At 45.6% G+C, this 22,772-nt stretch overlaps 1 protein-coding gene across 3 annotated transcripts in view; it reads right to left on the bottom strand.

The window, feature by feature from the left end:
* Positions 1 to 20,550, bottom strand: part of bub1 (BUB1 mitotic checkpoint serine/threonine kinase) — a 34,811-nt gene extending 14,261 nt beyond the window's left edge. For all 3 annotated transcript variants that reach the window (XM_060913512.1, XM_060913511.1, XM_060913513.1), the window contains exons 1-15: positions 20,281 to 20,550; positions 17,751 to 17,810; positions 17,237 to 17,378; positions 16,446 to 16,642; positions 12,215 to 12,258; positions 12,032 to 12,102; positions 11,635 to 11,678; positions 11,352 to 11,527; positions 10,987 to 11,093; positions 6,744 to 6,931; positions 6,269 to 6,315; positions 6,072 to 6,188; positions 4,024 to 4,137; positions 3,850 to 3,925; positions 3,644 to 3,725 (exon numbers count right to left, since the gene is read on the bottom strand). In XM_060913512.1, coding sequence (XP_060769495.1) covers positions 3,644 to 3,725; positions 3,850 to 3,925; positions 4,024 to 4,137; positions 6,072 to 6,188; positions 6,269 to 6,315; positions 6,744 to 6,931; positions 10,987 to 11,093; positions 11,352 to 11,527; positions 11,635 to 11,678; positions 12,032 to 12,102; positions 12,215 to 12,258; positions 16,446 to 16,642; positions 17,237 to 17,378; positions 17,751 to 17,810; positions 20,281 to 20,303 — 1,488 coding nt within the window. In that variant the 5' untranslated portion in view covers positions 20,304 to 20,550. The remainder of the gene's footprint in view (positions 1 to 3,643; positions 3,726 to 3,849; positions 3,926 to 4,023; positions 4,138 to 6,071; positions 6,189 to 6,268; positions 6,316 to 6,743; positions 6,932 to 10,986; positions 11,094 to 11,351; positions 11,528 to 11,634; positions 11,679 to 12,031; positions 12,103 to 12,214; positions 12,259 to 16,445; positions 16,643 to 17,236; positions 17,379 to 17,750; positions 17,811 to 20,280) is intronic.
* Between the last annotated feature and the right edge of the window lie 2,222 nt (positions 20,551 to 22,772).

Here is a 22,772-nt window from a genome sequence, read left to right as displayed (position 1 = left end):
AGACTGAAACAGCTTCATACACCATGCTGTCACACCTCCAAATAACTCCGTGTTACTGCAATTCATCGGTAGACTTGTTAAATAAAATCAGCCACTTGTCACTTTACTACTACTTACAAAAAAAGGACATCAACCTGTAAATGGAACCTTACAGGTATTTGCACATTGTAGATTCTCCCATATCCGTCTGCACCATTTCTGCTTGGGGCAGATTCTACCATAACAGAGGCCAGTTAAGTCCCATCTCCTTAAATTGCTGAATTGATTATTTTGATCATTCTATTAAGTTTTTCTAGTAGCATTTGGGGTCTTGGACATTCACAGTAAATTTTAGGACAGTAGTCGTGGTAACTAATTAATAAAAGCCTGATATGACCGACATGCTAAATGACAATAGAAACACATTGGTTTCTATCATCAAAACCTGACAAACGTCTACCATCATATTCTGACAGACACTCTAGATGACAACAGCAACAAAACTGTTTCTTACATTATTAATCTGACAAATTTAGTAATAATATTAAATCCCTCATCACTAGAACCAAACATTGAAATAAAATTTATTTTCAAAATTGAAATAACAATTGTCAGAACAGTGACGATAGACACGACTGCGTCACTTCCGCGGGGAAATAACATTGAAACGGCCTGTCGGCTGAAAGGGTCGCAAGCGGCTCTGATTTATCTCAACTCACGATAGTTTTCCTCCAGAAAACTTTAAATATGAACGCACAAATATATTCTCAATGTTTCTATCGTCAAAAATGTCTAATCTTACCTTGATTTATTTGATGAACTCTAGCTGTCAGAAGTCTTGCCCGGAAGTAAATGTCTGCCGTCACAAAACTCACGCGCAGTAGAATTTCCTCTTTGCGTCAGTCAACATGTGCGTGGCGAGGGCTTGAATTTCGCTCTCGTCAGGTGCGTTTGACTGACAGACTGACGATAGCATTTTTTAAAAATAACTGCGGGTTTCTCTCGTGAGCGAAATAGTTTTTCCGCTGTTAATCTATTTCAACTCTATCTGTCGACACCCAAAAATGATAAAGCCTGCTTCCACACGATAACTACCAAAGATCCATAACGGCTGAGTCCATCGTCAGGTCATCTGACAGAAATTCACTGACGATAGCAACAGGCGCTACGTCCACACTGCAAGGCTTAATGCTCAATTCCGATTTTTTTGCGAGGTCGTTCACATGAACAAAAATACGCGACTTGTATGTGATCCTCAGCATGAAAGAAAAGCGACCTAAAAGTGTTCCGCATGCGCACTGCAGGATACGACGACGTCACACGCAGTGAGCATGGCCAGTGTTTACGGAAGTAAAACCGCCCGGTTGCGGTATGACCCATCCAATCTAGCTTGAATAGCTGCATCCCCCCAAATGGAAATCAGCTCCCTAACCTCTGCGTCCTTCCATTGAGAAGATTCAGAACCTTCACAGCCCGAAGCGTCCCTCGCATTGATGTCATGCGCAGGGGCGCAGATACGTTTTTTGAACTGGGGGGGACAAAGCTGCCAGCAAACCAACCCCAACCCCGATATGCCTGTCAAACTTGTTAGTAACCATAGCAACCAAGCTCGAGCTCGCAACCTGTGCAGTCTGCGCAGCTCAACCAACCGAATATCAGTCTTTGTTTTGTTTTATGTGAATTGTTGCAACTATGTATACACTGCCGTGCACCTCAATAAACCGAATGGTAATTAGTCTTTTGATTTTTCCGTGAGGTTTGCCTTATGCAAAGAAAGACAGCATAGACGGTTTTTCCTCCCTATAAGTGGGGGGGACCGAACGAGGTGAATTTAAATCTGGGTGGGACTCGTTCCACCCTCTATCTGCGCCCGTGATTATGCGCCATGTTGTTGTAACTTTTTTTGAGAGACCCGCCGCCTACTTCAACGCAGAATAGTGAGGTTTGTGGCTTGTTGATGACGTGTAAGTCGGATGAATGCGACCTGGCGGTTCAGACTGAAGTCGCATATGAAAAGAGCGGATAGGAATCGGAATTAGGACCACATATCCAAACGGCCTGGGTCGGATTTGAAAAAATCGGATCTGTGTCGTTCATATTGTCAATAAAAGATCGGATACAGGTCACATATGGGCGAAAAGATCGGATTTGAGTCACTTCAGCCTGCAGTGTGAACGTAGCCAGGGATAATGAAAGGGATTTTTAAAATGGGAGTCATGTCTGTCAGATATGGGTCAGTCCATGAAACGATGTTACTTTTCATTGGTCCGGGTTTACATAATCATTTCATCTTTAATTTCCATGATTTAAAGAAATATTTAGCAGATTATCCATAAATATTGTTTGAAGAAATAAAAAAAATGAAGTTTTCTTTTGAAATAAAGAAATGTGAAACGTTTTCTTCCCTGTGACTGGACATGGACGACACGTTTTTTTGTGACATGGAATATTTGCTGACTTTGAGCTTAAATAAACCTTCATTACTTTGAGAATTTCAATAAAATTAGTTTCATGGTACTTGCAATTTAGTTTTAGACTCGCATAATAAAGTTAAGAAGGTTCTATAAACTATTTAGCTTCGAATTCATCCACGAAAAATAGGTTGTGAACGTAACATTGTGATGTCCTACCGTGTTACGTTAGAAACCAGGCTTATAAAAAATGATAAAACGAGTTGAAATCATGATTGATGTTTTTAATATAAAGAAGAATATACTATAAAACGATGTAGGTAGAAAGAAATTTAAACAAACGGCAATAAAAGAAATTATCGATGTTTTTTCTCACATCCTAACTTGGCGTCCACTCACTTCCTGGTTCGTTCACAACCTGCGAGACCTATTTACTCAATCTAGGTCAGCTGAACTGACGCGAGAGAACTTCTCGCACACCACAACACGTGCTCTAGTCGCTATCAAGGATGAAACTGTTTCCTGTTAATGACCGTTATTGTTCAAATCTTAAAGAAATTTCATGAAGTTTGTGAAATACTGGTATTTCATATTTTCAGTGTTTATGATGTTGAACTAATATTTCTAATGAATTCTTATTCAGTGTTAATGTTTAAAGTAAGCAAATAAAAGCAAAAAATTGACTATCAATATTTTTCCTTTATTTTTAAAAGCTTGTTCGTGTCCTTGTTACATTAGCAACCGGGTAAATATTTATGGATTTTATCATACATTGTAGAGCAGGAGTTATCTTAACAACTCTCTTATATTTTCTTATATGGTCAATGCTTCATGGAAACAAAAGTTGTTTTCAGTTGTAAATTGTTTTAAGTGACTCCCTCTAGGTCACATTTTGGTAACCCCATTTCATGGACTGACCCATGTCAAAGAAATGGAACTTTATTCTTTAAAAATATATTTTATTGATATACTCAGTGTATTTTTCAATCTTGAAAATATTACCTCACCTAAAAAAGGACAAGAAAAATTTATTTTGTGGGCAAGCGGTTAATGGATCCAGTTACGGTAGAATCTGCCCCGTGTGTGTGTGTGCGCCTTTTTATATTCGTATATAAAAATATGCATGTGTGAGACTTTTTTTTTTTAAAATACTTGTGTATTTGTATTTACTGTACACCGAGGGTCCTGGAGAAACAATATTTCAATCCTGTGCATAAAGCAGAATTAACAATAAAGTTAAGTTGAGCACTCACAGCAGCTTTAGAGACGGGGATGTCCATAAGGGCACGCAGTGCTGCAGGTTTGGGCTTCACCACCACCATCTGCGGATCCACACTGTCACACACACACACAAAATTGCTCTCTCTCTTTTCAAGTCCCCATCTTTTTATATTTCTTTGGTTTTTCTCCTTTTGTCTATTCCTTTAATTCCCCCCCTCTTTCTTTTCTTCATATTTACCTTCTATTCTTGCCGTTTTCATCCTGATAAATCTCGAATGCTGCTGAGGATGAAGCCTTCAATGAGGACGCAAACCCTTCACACGCACCAGATTAATACGTCAAAGTGTTAGTACAGCACATGAATCAATCAAGGTGCATAAAATCCAGTTCTTCAGTAAACACACACACACACCAGGGGTTCTGTAATTCCTTCCGAAGTGGTCTTCCTCAGCAACGTTCATGTGTGTGGTGTTGAACAGCGAGTCCTGGAGCACAGTCAGTCCCTGGAACATGTTCCCGATCAGATCTACACAAGAAGGAGGACAGGGTCTCTGCACATTTCTGACCAGCAAAAATAATACTTTTTAAGACCACTGAGTATAAAAAATAAGACCACTACCGCGGAACAAATACGTACAGTAAAAAAAAAAAGCACACTCTAGGTTAAGTTCAGAGCATTTTTTTTAATAAGTAAGTGCATCTTCTGCAGAACCCACAGTATTTCTGCCTTCAGCGTAGCGGTTGGGGCGAATGCCGCGGAAGCACTTGTGCTGGGACCCGGAGACGCTAAAGCTGGCGTTGCACTTTTTGTGACCGTAGAGGCGAACATTGGCATGGGGACTGTTGTTGCCCGACTAGCAGCATAGCGCATATGCTTTTCCCCTTTCGAGTGAGCGTCAAGGGCTTTACAGCCCATTGTTGTTAACTTGATGTCTTTCCGACATACCTTACATCTCACTTCATATTCTGAAGTTGCTGTTGTTAGCCAACTTTTGTATTTTGGCTCCTCAAGCCACTTGTTACTAAACTTACACTTCCCCATCTCCGCTCATGTTCAAGTTCAACCACTTCTTCCTCGTCTGCTCTACTCTCAATGGTTCTACTACATGGATAAAAGAACACACTGCCCCCAGTGGCGTGGTTCCTGCGCTATTAGAACTAGTGCTAGACACACAACGGCTCTTGTGCTACTTGTTCAGCATCTTGATAAACGACGCTGGTTGAATAAATAACGTTAGCGCGGAAAAAAAATCCAGACATATATGTTGTTGTTTTTTTTTCATTTACCGTAGGCTACCCGGATGAAATTTAATACCTCCCATGTGAAATTTAATACCATAGCTCAAAAAATAGCGAAATATAATGCTTTTTAAGACCTTAAAAAACACATTAAAAATAAGACTTAAGACTTTTTAAGGATCCGCGGAGACCCTGGGAGGAGTGTGTGGACACACACACTCCCAAATCTACTCATTCACACTGAGCACCCTGAAACAGCAGCTTTAATCTGCCGCCCGTCTCTCAGTAAACTCCCTCAACACTAAAACACGAGCCTCGAGTCGCTCTATCTGCATCATCACAACAATTCTCTACCTTCACATGATGTTGGAAATATTCCTTCGAGTTTCTGCTCCATCTTAATGAAGTGATTGCATCACACAGATCTTTCAGCTGCACTTTCATGCTGTTCTTCTCCTGTTCCACCACATCCTGAAGGTGTTCTCCTGGACTCAGGGTCACGTTCAGGAAACCAGCATTATGCTGGAGTAGACGTTAGATTAGATAGTGGTCAACTGTGGCCATGATGGGGTGGCATTCAAGAAAAGGTCGAGTTGTATTAACGGCCCCAACCGTGCCAAGAAAACATCCCCCACACCATTACACCACCACCACCAGCCTGGACTGTTGACACAAGGCAGATGGGTCCACGGATTCATGCTGTTGGTGCCAAATTCTGACCCGACCATCAGCAGAAATGGAGATTCATCAGACGTTGTTACAGTCTTCCTCTGTCCAGTTTTGGGGAGTCTGTGCCCACTGCAGCCTCAGCGTTCTGTTCCTGGCTGATGGAAGAGGAACCTGACGTGGTCTTCTGCTGTTGTAGCCCGAGTTACTGTAACCGGTCAGATTAAACCAGTCTGCTGACCCTCTCACATCAAGGCTGTTCTGCAGCTGTGTGAGAAAATCCCAGGAGATCAAGCAGTTATAGAAAACTCAGACCATACTGATGCTTGATGTGATCGTTACCCGACGTGGCTGGCCTGTACCTGCAAGATTTTATACTGTACACAGTTGGCTGATGAGATAACTGCATGAACGAGTCGGTGTACCGCTGTTCCTAATGAACTCCTCAGTGAGTGCTGTTGTATTGTACCCCAGCACCCCCTGCTGGTGTGGTGTTTTTATCCCTGTGCTCTCTGCAGAGACCATGATGGAGAGTGCCAGGAGCAGTGAACTTACCCAGGGCCTCTCTGGTGTTGACCGTGGGGGAGGGAAGTGCACGTGAAGGCGTCGCCGAGATTAGACCCAGAGACGTGTTAGGGGTGACGCGAGAGTGATTAAGGCCTCCATGAGACACTGAGAAAGTGAGAGAGAGAGAGAATGAGTAAGCCCCCACAGTGAAAGACAAGACCGTCATATCAGTGTTCTTCACTCACCGTCTGCGTGCACGTCCCCTTCGGCTTCTTCATGAACCGACGCATCACTAAGACAAAACAAAGAATTAAAAAAAGCCACAGCAGTGCCCTTACTGTGTTCCGATCGCTTCATCCTCATTATGCAGCATCAGTCTACAGGAATACAGGGGACTGATGTTGGCTTTGAACCTACAACAAGACATTCTTCCCCATAACACCTTTACAAAACCCTGCACAGGTGCCAATACTTAGCCCTAAGTGGAGCAGTGCACTTGTTAGTACAGCAGTACATGTTTCAGGATGCAGTCTATGTTAACTCTACACATTAGGACGACACCTGTGGACTAAATCTAAATACTGTTTAGTGTGAAAGTTGTGAGCTTGCTGGTGCAGTTCACATGCACACTGGGTAGTGCGTCCTAAACCACAACTCCTCACTGCGGTTGGAACGGAAGGTGTGTGTGTGTGTGTGTGTGTGTGTGTGTGTAGCCCTCACCTCTCGAGTGTGTCGTGTTGCTGGGTGTGACTCAAACACTCTGCCCCAGTGAGCGGTTTCTCTCGGCTCTCACACACACTCTCGGGCGTCGGCTCCAGCAGGTATGTGGGGCCACTGAAGGGTTCTGATTGGTCGGTGAGATTAGGGGTGTCCTCAGTGCTCTTGATAGGGTGTGGCACTGAAGTAACCTAAACACACCTTATCTTATTAGTTCTCACATACAGTTAGGTCCATATATATTTGGACACTGACAAATTTTTACCTGTTTACTGAAACATATTCAAGTTATAGTTATATAACGGACATGGACATAAAGTCCAGACTTTCAGCTTTCATTTGAGGGGATCCACATTAACATTGGATGAAGGGTTTAGGAGTTTCAGCTCCTTAACATGTGCCACCCTGTTTTTAAAGCGACCAAAAGTAATTGGACAATTGACTCAAAGGCTATTTCATGGGCAGGTGTGGGCAATTCCTTCGTTATGTCATTCTCAATTAAGCAGATAAAAGGCCTGGAGTTGATTTGAGGTGTGGTGCTTGCATTTGGAAGATTTTGCTGTGAAGAAAACATGCGGTCAAAGGAGCTCTCCATGCAGGTGAAACAAGCCATCCTTAAGCTGCGAAAACAGAAAAAACCCATCCGAGAAATTGCTACAATATTAGGAGTGGCAAAATCTACAGTTTGGTACATCCTGAGAGAGAGAGAGAGAGAGAGAGAGAGAGAGAGAGAAAGAAAGAAAGAAAGAAAGAACTGGTGAACTCATCAATGCAAAAAGACCTGGATGCCCACAGAAGACAACAGTGGTGGATGATCGCAGAATGAAGAGAAACCCCTTCCAGGGATGTGATTTGGGGCTGGTGAAGTTATCTGAAAATTTTAGCCGGAGGTCTGGGGGCCACAGGCCCCCAGCTGGTCCAGGGCAGCGCCCTGGTGGGGGGACAAGGGGGGAAGCCCCCCGAAGCTCCTGGGTTCTGGGGTTTTCTGACTTAAAAATTGTACTAAAATGGCAAGCAAACACACAAGAAAAAAAAACTTGTCATGATTAACAAATTCAAGCCAATTTAATGGTCAACATGCAACTCTGAGCCCCTATAGTACATTCAATGATTCTTAACTGACAAAAAGCCAAATCATGAAACCTAAAAATGTCATTCTAAATTAAATCATCTGCATTAGAATAAATAGAAAACTGTATAAGGAAAAACAAAATTTATACTTTCAATTACTGTCAAAGTTGAACATACCTAAATGTGCCTTTTCAAACAAACATGATGCAACATAAGAATTCATCCACAAGTCTTCAGGAACTCTCAAAGAAAAAAAGACGCTAGCATCCATGTCCAGTTCCAGCAGATCAGTCACTTTTTTTCTGCAGTTTCTACTCTAGCAATGTCAACTTCATATACATAACTCTATAGTGTTCACTCACCAACGGATAATCATAACTCCAGTGTTCACTCACTTAAGGATATTCATAACTACTGTGTTCACTCACTTAGGTTTCATTTCTATCCCGGGCTCCAGCCCGACTTTGCACGCTCGTAGCTCGGGCAGGGGAGGTCCCAGCATCCCCAAACTTGACAGGGGCAATTCCATGTAAATGTCAACCTCACCATGCAAAAATAAAGCAACATGTAATACATCAAAACCACTCCCAGAGATATCACCTAGGCCTGTATTTTACAGATGTGAATAAGTTGAACCAATTTGTAACCAACCTCATATGTCACAGTCAGTCTTTCTTTCTTATAATGTAAAACCCAAGCTAAAATCAACTTTGATCATGTACAATTCTACTGTATATTATTGCCACAAGCCACAGAAATGTATGCTAAAATCCACAAAACAGCAAAACAATAGCCATCCTAAATATTATTTAAGAACTTTGATAGTTTTAGCTGATATTTAGAGAGTTTTTCAAAGGGTTATGGTGGTTAAATTGCTGATTTTCTAAACATATGCCATGTCTATTTCAGACGCGTCACATCCATAACGGAATTTCGTCACATCCATAACGCTGACTTTTCCTTCCGAAACTGTGCATGAAATACAAAATATTTTAAACGAAGATTTTTTAATATTCACCTTGGACCCCTCTATCAAATGGATATCTCCATTTCGACATTAGGTTTACGATTTCAGAGAGTTTGATAAAAATGTACAGTCACCCAAGAAAAGTGATACTTTTTCTGTCACATCCATAACGCATCTTTTATTGGCATTTTCTGGCATGCCCTAGATGTACTATGGGAATTGTTCTTGTTCTATCACTTCTCCAGTATGGTACAGCCTTAAAATATGCAACACCTGTTTAAATACTGGGAGACAATAAAACATGCACTGGGTCATTTGTTGCCATTTTGAGTTCAAGTGTCACGTCCATAACGCTGGAATTGCTCACAGCCAGGGTCCTCTGCCCTCTCCCCAAAGAACCAGCGCGGGCAGGGCGCGCCAGCCCCGCGCCTCAGGGCGAAGAGCCACGGTGCTCGGCTTCAGTTTCGCTTTCCCATCGGCGGCTCCTGCCTGACTTTGGACGCTCGTAGCTCGGGCAGGGGAGGTCCCAGCATCCCCAAACTTGACAGCCAGAGTCCTCTGCCCTCCCCCCAAAGAACCAGCGCGGGCAGGGCGCGCTAGCCCCGCGCCTCGGGACGTAATTCGCCCCGAGGCGAGCCGCGGCGCTCCGCTTACGTTTCGTTTCTATCCCGGGCTCCAGCCCGACTTTGCACGCTCGTAGCTCGGGCAGGGGAGGTCCCAGCATCCCCAAACTTGACAGCCAGAGACCTCTGCCCTCTCCCCAAAGAACGAAATCGCTGAACAAATGTCTCACAGTCTTATGTCCAACGTCTGTAGCAACCTCTTTCTCCAACCATTCCCAGCAGAACTTGTTTTTCACTATTCTGTCGATTTCTTTAACTCGATTTGCATCTTTACGCTCGATCACGGAGGCTGCCATCTTTCAACTCTTTGTTTGAAGCGAGCTTAAGTACAGCTATCTAACAAGCGCGTTCATTGGTTGTTACAGAGCGATGGGCCAATCACGTACCTCGTTTCATCTCAATGACGGAATTACTGAAAGTCGGAATGAATAGGATACGAATGAGGATTTTTGAGCGAAAAATCGGAAAAAAAATATTTTTTTCAAATTTTGAGGTGAAAAAAGCGGAATTCTGTGAATTCGCAGAAAAATCACATCCCTGCCCTTCACAACAGCCAACCAAGTGAACAACACTCTCCAGAAGGTAGGCGTATCAATATCCAAATCTACCATAAAGAGAAGACTGCATGAAAGTAAATACAGAGGGTTCACTGCACGGTGCAAGCCACTCATAAGCCTCAAGAATAAAAAGGCTAGATTGGACTTTGATAAAAAACATCTAAAAAAGCCAGCACAGTTCTGGAAGAACATTCTTTGGACAGATGAAACCAAGATCAACCTCTACCAGAATGATGGAAAGAAAAAAGTATGGCGAAGGCGTGGTACAGCTCATGATCCAAAGCATACCACATCATCTGTAAAACACGGCGGAGGCAGTGTGATGGCTTGGGCATGCATGGCTGCCAGTGGCACTGGGTCACTAGTGTTTATTGATGATGTGACACAGGACAGAAGCAGCCGGATGAATTCTGAGGTATTCAGAGACATACTGTGTGCTCAAATCCAGCCAAACTGATTGGTCGGCGTTTCATAATACAGATGGACAACGACCCAAAACATAAAGCCAAAGCAACCCAGGAGTTTATTAAAGCAAAGAAGTGGAATATTCTTGAATGGCCAAGTCAGTCACCTGATCTCAACCCAATTGAGCAGCATTTCACTTGTTAAAGACTAAACTTCAGACAGAAAGGCCCACAAACAAACAGCAACTGAAACCCGCTGCAGTAAAGGCCTGGCAGAGCATTAAAAAGGAGGAAACACAGCGTCTGGTGATGTCCATGAGTTCAAGACTTCAGGCAGTCATTGCCAACAAAGGGTTTTCAACCAAGTATTAGAAATGAACATTTTACTTACAATGATTTAATTTGTCCAATTACTTTTGAGCCCCTGAAATGAAGGGATTGTGTTTAAAAAATGCTTTAGTTCCTCACGTTTTTATGCAATCATTTTGTTCAACCCACTGAATTAAAGCTGAAAGTCTGAACTTCAACTGCATCTGAATTGTTTTGTTCAGAATCCATTGTGGTAATGGACCCAAGTGTATGTTGCTTTGCCTGCTGCAGGTGTGTGTGTGTGTGTGTGTGTACCTGCTGCAGGTGTGGCTCATCACTCAGTTTGCTGTTCAGCTCCTCCAACAGCTGCTTCATTCTCAGCACCTCCTCTTCCTCCTCCTCAAATCTCTTCATCACCTCCTCTACACACAAAATTTATGGAAAGGTGCTGTGTGTGTGTGTGTGTGTGTGTGTGTGTGTGTGTGTGTGTGTGTGTGTGTGCGCGCACGCGCACACACAAACAGGACTGAGAACTCATTTGCAAACGGCTCACTCTTTTCAAGCCAGTCTGATATCGGAGTCATTTAGACGAACTGATTTATAATAAACGTCAAGAAGAGAAGAGTGGAACAAACCGTGTGAATCAAATAATCCTCAGATAATAAAAGACAGAGACTCACGCTGCTGTTTCTGCAGTTCCTGCTGTCTGCGTTTGGTAAAGTATCGTCGTGCTCTCAGCTCCTCGAAGCTCAGCTCTGATCCCTCACACACCAGCTCACTCACACAGTACATGGACACACAGTCCGTCCCGCCGCCGCCGCTGCCGGGTGGGGGGTTATTCTCTGACCGAGAGATTCTGACACACAGCAGAATGCTGTTATAATGCAGTGTAAACACACAACTTCAATACAATTATTAATACAGCTACCATATAATTTATTATTTCTCTAATGATGTTCTTACATGCGGATGGTTCTGTCTGCAGGAAACTGCGAGATCCCCACATCCTGGAAAACAACACTCATTATATATATTATACATTATATTCAGGGTCTGTTTATTACACCAAGTCTTGGCACCCTCTACAACCTCCATCACAAGAGGGAGCTCTTGTGATGGAGGTTGTAGAGGGTGCCAAGACTTGGGTGCCAAGACATCCAGAGGAACATAAACTATATAAATCTGACACTGTGGAAGAGAGTGTAACAGCTTGCTGATGAAAAGATGCAAATGTATTTTCAACATCTAAATCTTTAAAGGTCTTAAATTATTCCATACAGTAAAGGAGGAGCTGCATGTACAGAAAAAGGGAAAAACATTTAATAATAATTTTAAAAAAAAAGCACACAGTGCAGCTCACTCTTCTTCCATCTCTCGGAGACAGATGCTGATTAACCAGCTGTGAGTCGTGAAGGAGAACACTTACTACATCTGTAACACACACACACACATTCTGAATATTACACATCTCACAGTAATCAGTTAGCATCACAGTACGACTCCTTCAGGTGCGTTACGGACACGTAGGGGACACGTTTCCTACCTGAGGGAGTCGTCTGAGACTGTCCTGATCTGCTCTGGAATAATCTGCAACCACACACACACAGCACAGGGGCCATCAAGTCATTAACACAGCAACAGTTTAACAAACATCATGTGCACAGGTCTGCTTCAAACTGCTTACACACCGCAAGGGGTTCACTCCCAACGCCGTCACTGGAAGTTTGTTACCTGGACATTCCAGGTTCTGGTTGCCTAGCTAACCATCTTTTTCTCTCCCCCAAATACAACCCCGATTCCAAAAAAGTTGGGACAAAGTACAAATTGTAAATAAAAACAGAATGCAATAATTTACAAATCTCAAAAACTGATATTGTATTCACAATAGAACATAGACAACATATCAAATGTCGAAAGTGAGACATTTTGAAATTTCATGACAGCAACACATCTCAAAAAAGTTGGGACAGGGGCAATAAGAGGCTGGAAAAGTTAAAGGAACAGCTGGAGGACCAAATTGCAACTCATTAGGTCAACTGGCAATAGGTCATTAACATGACTGGGTATAAAAAGAGCATCTTGGAGTGGCAGCGGCTCTCAGAAGTAAAGATGGGAAGAGGATCACCAATCCCCCTAATTCTGCGCCGACAAATAGTGGAGCAATATCAGAAAGGAGTTCGACAGTGTAAAATTGCAAAGAGTTTGAACATATCATCATCTACAGTGCATAATATCATCAAAAGATTCAGAGAATCTGGAAGAATCTCTGTGCGTAAGGGTCAAGGCCGGAAAACCATACTGGGTGCCCGTGATCTTCGGGCCCTTAGACGGCACTGCATCACATACAGGCATGCTTCTGTATTGGAAATCACAAAATGGGCTCAGGAATATTTCCAGAGAACATTATCTGTGAACACAATTCACCGTGCCATCCGCCGTCGCCAGCTAAAACTCTATAGTTCAAAGAAGAAGCCGTATCTAAACACGATCCAGAAGCGCAGACGTCTTCTCTGGGCCAAGGCTCATTTAAAATGGACTGTGGCAAAGTGGAAAACTGTTCTGTGGTCAGACGAATCAAAATTTGAAGTTCTTTATGGAAATCAGGGACGCCGTGTCATTCGGACTAAAGAGGAGAAGGACGACCCGAGTTGTTATCAGCGCTCAGTTCAGAAGCCTGCATCTCTGATGGTATGGGGTCGCATTAGTGCGTGTGGCATGGGCAGCTTACACATCTGGAAAGACACCATCAATGCTGAAAGGTATATCCAGGTTCTAGAGCAACATATGCTCCCATCCAGACGACGTCTCTTTCAGGGAAGACCTTGCATTTTCCAACATGACAATGCCAAACCACATACTGCATCAATTACAGCATCATGGCTGCGTAGAAGAAGGGTCCGGGTACTGAACTGGCCAGCCTGCAGTCCAGATCTTTCACCCATAGAAAATATGGAAGATACGACAAAAAAGACCATCTAGAATCCTACATTAGACAAGAATGGGTTAACATTCCTCTCCCTAAACTTGAGCAACTTGTCTCCTCAGTCCCCAGACGTTTACAGACTGTTGTAAAGAGAAAAGGGGATGTCTCACAGTGGGAAACATGGCCTTGTCCCAACTTTTTTGAGATGTGTTGTTGTCATGAAATTTAAAATCCCCTAATTTTTCTCTTTAAATGATACATTTTCTCAGTTTAAACATTTGATATGTCATCTATGTTCTATTCTGAATAAAATATGGAATTTTGAAACTTCCACATCATTGCATTCCGTTTTTATTTACAACTTGTACTTTGTCCCAACTTTTTTGGAATCGGGGTTGTATTTGAGTGAAACAAGCAGTAGCTGACTAGAGTGTGTGTGTATATAATTCTATACATCTCACTAGTGTATGTGTATGAACAGTCGGCATGTAAATGATATATCGTGATGATAAATTGCAATACAAATTTGTGATGATTCGAATCTATGAAATAAAAATAAACCAGACCATCAAGGGCGTGGCAGCTCATCTGGCCTGGCATCAAAACAACCACATCACACAGAACTGAAATGTGACAGCATGAGAGAGGACCAACCTCCACGACTAACTGTTCCTGTTATAAACATCAACAGGGGACTGAATTTCGTCCCTCGAGAGATGATCAACCCAAAACATCTATCATGCGAATTCAGTTCTGATCAGTGAGAGGAGACACAACTCTCATCAGAAGAAAACGTGTTAAGTTGACCTAATTACTAATTTGTTAAAAAAAAAAATTTGACAAAACAACCAAATTTTGTGCAAAGTGACGAGTTCTTTCAAATAAAACAATCAGAACAGAAATCCGTGGACAGAAGACTGACGGAGGAGATACGATTTAACCGAATTGTGGATGATGGACGCCACCAGCCTCATGGACAGAGGAACGAAGAAATGATTTGCCATCAAGCTGTGGAACCTCTGAGCTGCTCCTCAGTGTAATCGCATGGTTCAGACAGCAGAGAGCACAATAAGGTACAATCGGAGGATGTACAGTGCCCTCCACAATTATTGGCACCCCTGGTTAAGATGTGTTAAAAGCCTTAAAATAAATTAAATTTTTTATTGCAGACGCATAATCTCACACTGAAAACTGTAGAAAAATGTAACCCTTAATTCAAGTGATTTTTTTTTAAATCCCTGACTAAGAAATAATTATTTTTCATAAAAATCACCTGTTCCACAATTATTGGCACTCATAATTCTTAGAAAATAAATGTAATTGAAGCATTTCTGTCATTTCTACTGTAGTTTATAAAGTTGATCAGAGTATCTAGGAACCTTTAATTAGTAATTCATCACATACTGTTTCCCTGGGGTATAAATATGATGTGACACAGAGGCCTATTTCTCTTATCCACTCTTCAACATGGGAAAGACAAGAGAACACACCATTTGACTAAGGCAGATGTGTGTCGACCTTCATAAGTCAGGCGATGGCTACAAGAAGACAGCCGCTCGCCTACACCTGCCCATATCTACAGTCAGAGGAATCATCAAGAAGTTTAAAACAACTGGAACAGTGGCAAACAAGCCTGCACGAGGATGCAAGCTTATCTTGCCACCATGCACAGTGAGGAGGATGGGAAGAGAAGGAAAAAGTTCTCCAAAGCTCACTGTTAGAGAATTGCATCAAAGAGTAGCATCTTGGGGTCACAACGTCTCCATAACAACCATCAGGTGCTATCTACATCCCAACAAGCTGTTTGGGAGGCATGCACGGAAAAAGCCTTTTCTCACTTACAAGCATAAACGTCAACGTCTGGAGTTCGCCAAGCAGTACTGGGACCGTGTGCTTTGGTCAGATGAGCCCAAGATGGAGCCTGTTTCTCTTCCAAAGGCCCCGGGAACCTTGTTAGGGTGCATGGCATCATGAACTCTTTGAAATACCAGGACATTTTAAATCAAAATCTGGTGGCCTCTGCCTGAAAGCTGAAGATGGGTCGTCACTGGGTCTTTCAGCAAGATAATGACCCTAAACATGTGGCCAAATCTACACAAAAATGGTTCACCAGACACAAAATCAAGCTCCTCCCATGGCCACCTCAGTCCCCAGACCTCAACCCAATTGAAAACCTGTGGGGTGAGCTGAAGAGGAGAGTGCACAGGAGAAGACCCAGGACTCTGGATGATTTAGAGAGATTGTGCAAAGACGAGTGGTTGAATATCCCTCTCTCTGTATTCTCCCATCTTGTGAAATGTTCTAGGAGAAGATCAAGTGCTGTCTTGTTGGCAAAAGGGAGTTGTACAAAGTATGAACATCAGGGGTGCCAATAATTGTGGCACACATGATTTCATGTAAAAGAATTATTTCTTAATGTGGGATTTTTTCCCACTGAATAAACGCACTTGAATTAAAGGTTGGATTTTTCTATATTATTTTAAGAAAATGAATTTATTAGAAGCCTAAGAACAAATCTTAACGAGGGGTGCCAATAATTGTGGAGGGCGCTGTATATGACTTCACTGTTGGTGGAAGTAACACAGCTCTAATGCTGCAAACAGATGCAAAATGTGAAAGAGCTGCTGTGTGATTGCGTACAAGAAATCATCTCTCTCTTTTACAGACGGCTGAAAGATAAAGAGAAGAGAAGCAAATGGAGGCAGAACAAATGTTTATACAAGTTTAAGAAAAGGAATATTTTAGTGAGTAGATTATCATGTATAATTTGGGGGGGGAGATGACTCTAATGACTAACAGTTTCTGAGGCGCTGCAGTGAACAGGACGGGGAACATGCTGAGAAGAGCAGACCTGTAGTGGTGCTTCAGAGTGTCCAGAGGTTCTGCTTGGTTCTCCAACGCTTTCTGATACACCTGTTCTGCCTGTGTGATCAGGTTCCTCCTCTCGCACTGCTGAGCCCAGCTGAGGTACAGAGCGGCCGTCTGCGTCCCCACACCGTGGCTGTGGACATGACTGTACACCTTCACTGGGTCCGAGTGATAACCGGCCTGTAACACACACACACACACACACACACACACACACACACCCCTGTTCACCCTGGTGTGTTCTCCTCCCTGATGCGGTTCTTTACAGATCACACTCGACTTTGAGTGAACTCTATTGAGAAAGTGACTCAGCTCTGAATCGACTCACTACAGGAAGTGAATCAAACGTGCCCGTTTCTGGTTGCAGTATTTTAATGTAGATTTTTTGTGAGCCAAAGCAGAGAGCTGCAGAAGTGTGAGGAGGTGGAGAAAACGCCTTAAACTCATTTATTTATCCATCAGTTCTCTGTGCTCAGGTGGTTTCTTTAACCTTTTCCCGATTGCTGCATTTCTGATGAATAAGGAAAGAGTTTTAGGAGGACGTTTCCACTCCGACTTCTGTTGTTCATTAAATAAGTACTGTGTGAAATCAAATCACCCTAAAGAATCAATTTCACTCTGATTCAGAATCAACACACAGACGAACAGGCGTGTGTTGGTTCACGTCGTGTGAATAAAGAAACGAGAGAGGGATGCTATTTTATCAGCCTTCGCCTGCGGCGAGCGTGCTGAAACACTGCTGCTGTGGCGTTAGCGTGTCCCTGACGCACTCACGTATCTGATGCAGTAGTTGACAAATCGGAGGTCGTTGTGGTAGCGTTTGTCCTGCAGGAAGGTCTGCACCAGGCGCGCAATCACCACCGACATGTTACACTTCTCCTCAGGAAGGAGTCTGGTGTCGAGAAAATCCACAAACCTGAACAGCAGCACGGACAGAAAAGGAGCAGAAAAGTTTATTCAGAAGAAAAACACCACCACAGCAGCACAACGTTTACAATCTGAACTCAAACTTGTGGCCGGAGTTCACTTCCTGATCGGGGAGAGCCACCTTTTCACAGCTCGTTTATAAAAACACATCTGACCGCAAACAGCATCACTGAGCACTACGTCATCATCATCATCATCATCAAGCCCTCTGACTGTATAACTGGTGCAGTGTTTATTATAAGACAGTGTGTTGGGTTTCTGCTCGTCCCCTCCACCGAGTCCACATCTCGAGTCGGGTCAGACGGGTTCCTCAGTGTAGGAGGAGGGGACGCGAGCTTCCTCCTGACTGTGTGCTACTCACTGATCCCAGGGCTCCAGAGGGTCTTCCCCGGGATAGCTCCTCACAGTCGACTCGAACTGTCTGTAAAACAACATGCGGTGATGTTCAGTCAGTTAAGCAGCTCAGTGAGGAGGAGTTTAATGTTCATCTTTACAGTACGGGACTCTGGAGTGATGCGCTGGAGATGATTTAGTTTCTTTAACACGGATGAGGTTGATATCCCCGCCCCCCCCACTGCACCGATATCCCAGCCCCCCCCCCCACCACACACCGATATCCCAGCCCCCCCAACGCACCGATATCCCCGCCCCCCCCATGCACCGATATCCCAGCGCCCCCCCCACCACACACCGATATCCCAGCCCCCCCAACGCACCGATATCCCCGCCCCCCCCATGCACCGATATCCCAGCCCCCCCAACGCACCGATATCCCAGCCCCCCCAACGCACCGATATCCCAGCCCCCCCAACGCACCGATATCCCAGCCCCCCCAACGCACCGATATCCCAGCCCCCCCCAACGCACCGATATCCCAGCCCCCCCCAACGCACACATGCACCAATATCCCAGCCCCCCCCCACACACGCACGCACCGATATCCCCACATGCACCGACATCCCAGCCCCCCCAGGCGCCGATACCCCAGCCCCGCCCCACGCGCCGATACCCCAGCCCCGCCCCACGCGCCGATACCCCAGCCCCGCCCCCCCCCGCCGATATCCCACTGTCACGGCGCCCCCCCACCGATATCCCACTGTCACGGCGCCCCCACCGATATCCCACTGTCACGGCGCCCCCCCACGGATATCCCACTGTCACGGCGCCCCCCCACGGATATCCCACTGTCACGGCGCCCCCCCACGGATATCCCACTGTCACGGCGCCCCCCCACGGATATCCCACTGTCACGGCGCCCCCCCCCACAGATATCCCACTGTCACGGCGCCCCCCCCCACAGATATCCCACTGTCACGGCGCCCCCCCACAGATATCCCACTGTCACGGCGCCCCCCCCCACAGATATCCCACTGTCACGGCGCCCCCCCACAGATATCCCACTGTCACGGCGCCCCCCCACGGATATCCCACTGTCACGGCGCCCCCCCACGGATATCCCACTGTCACGGCGCCCCCCCCCACAGATATCCCACTGTCACGGCGCCCCCCCACAGATATCCCACTGTCACGGCGCCCCCCCCCACAGATATCCCACTGTCACGGCGCCCCCCCCCACAGATATCCCACTGTCACGGCGCCCCCCCCCACAGATATCCCACTGTCACGGCGCCCCCCCCCACAGATATCCCACTGTCACGGCGCCCCCCCCCACAGATATCCCACTGTCACGGCGCCCCCCCACAGATATCCCACTGTCACGGCGCCCCCCCACAGATATCCCACTGTCACGGCGCCCCCCCACGGATATCCCACTGTCACGGCGCCCCCCCCCACAGATATCCCACTGTCACGGCGCCCCCCCACAGATATCCCACTGTCACGGCGCCCCCCCCCCCACAGATATCCCACTGTCACGGCGCCCCCCCCCACAGATATCCCACTGTCACGGCGCCCCCCCACAGATATCCCACTGTCACGGCGCCCCCCCACAGATATCCCACTGTCACGGCGCCCCCCCACCGATATCCCACTGTCACGGCGCCCCCCCACGGATATCCCACTGTCACGGCGCCCCCCCCCCACAGATATCCCACTGTCACGGCGCCCCCCCCCCACAGATATCCCACTGTCACGGCGCCCCCCCCCACAGATATCCCACTGTCACGGCGCCCCCCCCCACAGATATCCCACTGTCACGGCGCCCCCCCACAGATATCCCACTGTCACGGCGCCCCCCCACCGATATCCCACTGTCACGGCGCCCCCCCACGGATATCCCACTGTCACGGCGCCCCCCCCCACAGATATCCCACTGTCACGGCGCCCCCCCACCGATATCCCACTGTCACAGCGCCCCCCCACCGATATCCCACTGTCACAGCGCCCCCCCACCGATATCCCACTGTCACAGCGCCCCCCCACCGATATCCCACTGTCACAGCGCCCCCCCACCGATATCCCACTGTCACAGCGCCCCCCCACAGATATGTGACTGTTAATCTCCATTAAATATTTAATCCATGTTATTGGATCATCTTTACATTACTCATTACACTGACTAGCTACAGTAACTAGCCACACTAGCCCAGTAACTAGCTAAACTAGCCCAGTAACTAGCTAAACTAGCCCCACTCGCCCAGTAACTACCTAAACTAACCCAGTAACTAGCTAAACTAGCCCCACTCGCCCAGTAACTACCTAAACTAGCCCAGTAACTAGCTAAACTAGCCCCACTCGCCCAGTAACTACCTAAACTAGCCCAGTAACTGGCTAAACTAGCCCCGCTAGCCCAGTAACTAGCTAAACTAGCCCAGTAACTAGCTAAACTAGCCCCGCTCGCCCAGTAACTAGCTAAACTAGCCCAGTAACTAGCTAAACTAGCCCCGCTCGCCCAGTAACTCGCCCAGTTTCCCCCCGAGCGGTTGACTTACCGCAGGCAGCGGTGTATATCCATCCTGCCGGAGCTTCACACTCGCTCTGTCCAACAAACCTCCCCTCAGCTCGCTCACTTTATTCTCGGAACCCTGTTTAAAATTCCCCGGTGGGTTTTATTGCTAATCTGCGCTGCTGCTCTGCTCAGCGGCTCGGCCGGTTCTCCATCTTTACCTCACAAACACACAAACAAACAAACACACAAACAAACCCGCAAGCTTTTCAAACTTCCCGCTCGGCCAATCCTCGTGCGCGCGAGTTCACTTCAAACAATCTTCTCGCGAGATTTGCTTCTTCTGCTGCGGTTTCTGTCGAGTTTCAGGCAGTTGGAATCTACAGAGTCTCATTACTGCCATCTGCTGGACCAGTTTATACACTGCATCCACAACATTCTGCTGATTCGTCTTTCGAAGAAGAAACCTTTATTTATCACCTGCACACTTCCGGCACAGTGAGAGTCTTCCTCTGCATTTAACCCATCTGAAGCAGTGAACACACACACACACCCAGAGCAGCCATGCTACAGCGCCCGGGAGCAGTCAGGGGTTCAGTACCTTAATCAAGGGCACTTCAGCCTGTGTTAACCTAACCTGCATGTCTTTGGACTGTGGGGGAAACCGGAGCACCCGGAGGAAACCCACGCGGACACGGGGAGAACATGCAAACTCCACACAGAAAGGCCCTCGCCGGCCACAGGGCTCGAACCCGGACCTTCTTGCTGTGAGGCGACAGCGCTGACCACTACACCACCGTGCCGCCCATTATTAGAAAATCCACTTTCCCTTTCTCAGTCTTTTTCTTTACTTGTTCTTGTCTTTTGCGATATTCACTGAATACATAAAATATTTATCATCCTTTATTCTATTCTTTTGAACTATCTTCAGTTTCTGACCATAACTATTAAATTGTTTAGGATTATAAATAAACTTCATCCCCTCAAGCTGGATCTTCTGTCCCTGATTTCCTCCCATTTCACAGCTCATCGAATCCTTTCCGTTTTCTGTTCTATTCATCCTTCCTTATACACTGTCTCGCTCCTTGTCTTTGTCCGTTCCTGTCTTTTCTTGTCCTGTACACACGTTTTTACTGCTTCTGCATGATGTCCTTTCCTTTGTTCTTATCTGCTGAAGTTTCACTTCACCTTGCGTTACTACACACCGTCAGTAAACCACACTCTGCTCGCCACCACGGTGACAACATTCTGGTGAAACTCCAGCCCCACACCCAGCACAGTCTTCAGCTGTGTGACCACATTTAAAACATCTCGCAGGTTGTGGAATGAATTCTCTTTCTGAGTATGTTACAAAACCAAAGTACAACTCTTTGGACATTTCCTTGGTCTCAAACTCCAGAAGAACAGATTTCTTTTTTCTCCCCTCCTCGAGTCACTCTCTTTATCCTCTTAACCGTGTTGTTATGGACTTTTAAATGTCCCCATAGATCCCTCACACTCAGGTTAATGGGAACGCCAGGTATCATCTCAAACCTCCATGAGATTTCTGCTCCCCAAATCGGAGTGTTTTTGAGACTTTCCTGCTTTCCTCCCTCGTTTCTCTGAGTTACCTCCTCCTCCGTAAGGTCCCATCACTGAGCACTCTCATGTCCTTAACCTCTCCTACTTCAGCCCTCATTATTTTGGTAAGTTCTTTGGGGTCTATGTCTCTCTCTTACGGGTTCTGGAAACCTCCTCCTGATCCTCACGGTCTCTTCATCCTGTTTGAAACTCATTTTGTTTCTTTCTCTTCCTGACATTAGTTCTCTGATATTGACCACCTATCTCTAATTGTTCCTGTTTACTATCCCATCTTCCAGATATAACCCCCCGACACACACTCATCTCTGTGCTAATATTGCTAGTTTCATAAACTTCAGTCCCAGCCACGGTGTGGATTTATTGGGAAGATTGAGTAAACTCTGCACAGGCCGACTCTCCGTCCCCTCCCTCACCATCAGCCACACCATGGCAGGTTTAACTCCCACTTGCTCCACTCCTCTGGAGAGCGCCACCACAATACCAGCCTCCTTGTGAGATTCGACCTGATCACTTCCCGAATTAACGTCATACAGGTGCGAGTAGCGAACCCTCAGGATTACTGAAGGGGCAACAACCTATGAGAGTAAAATTAATGATTTTCAGCAATAATTATTGCATTTTATAATCAAATCAAATCAAGTTTATTTGTATAGCACTTTTAACAATAAACATTGTCGCAAAGCAGCTTTACAGAATTTGAACGACTTAAAACATGAGCTAATTTTATCCCTAATCTATCCCCAATGAGCAAGCCTGTGGCGACGGTGGCAAGGAAAAACTCCCTCAGACGACATGAGGAAGAAACCTCGAGAGGAACCAGACTCAAAAGGGAACCCATCCTCATTTGGGCAACAACAGACAGCCTGACTATAATATTAACAGTTTTAACAGGTATAACCCTCAACTGTCCTCATGGGGCCGTCCTTCACAGGAGCGGTGCGATAAAACTCCGACCAG

Source organism: Neoarius graeffei, chromosome 2, assembly GCF_027579695.1.
Source record: "Neoarius graeffei isolate fNeoGra1 chromosome 2, fNeoGra1.pri, whole genome shotgun sequence".
Lineage (NCBI taxonomy): Eukaryota > Metazoa > Chordata > Actinopteri > Siluriformes > Ariidae > Neoarius > Neoarius graeffei.
This window is presented reverse-complemented; position numbering and strand designations above follow the sequence as displayed.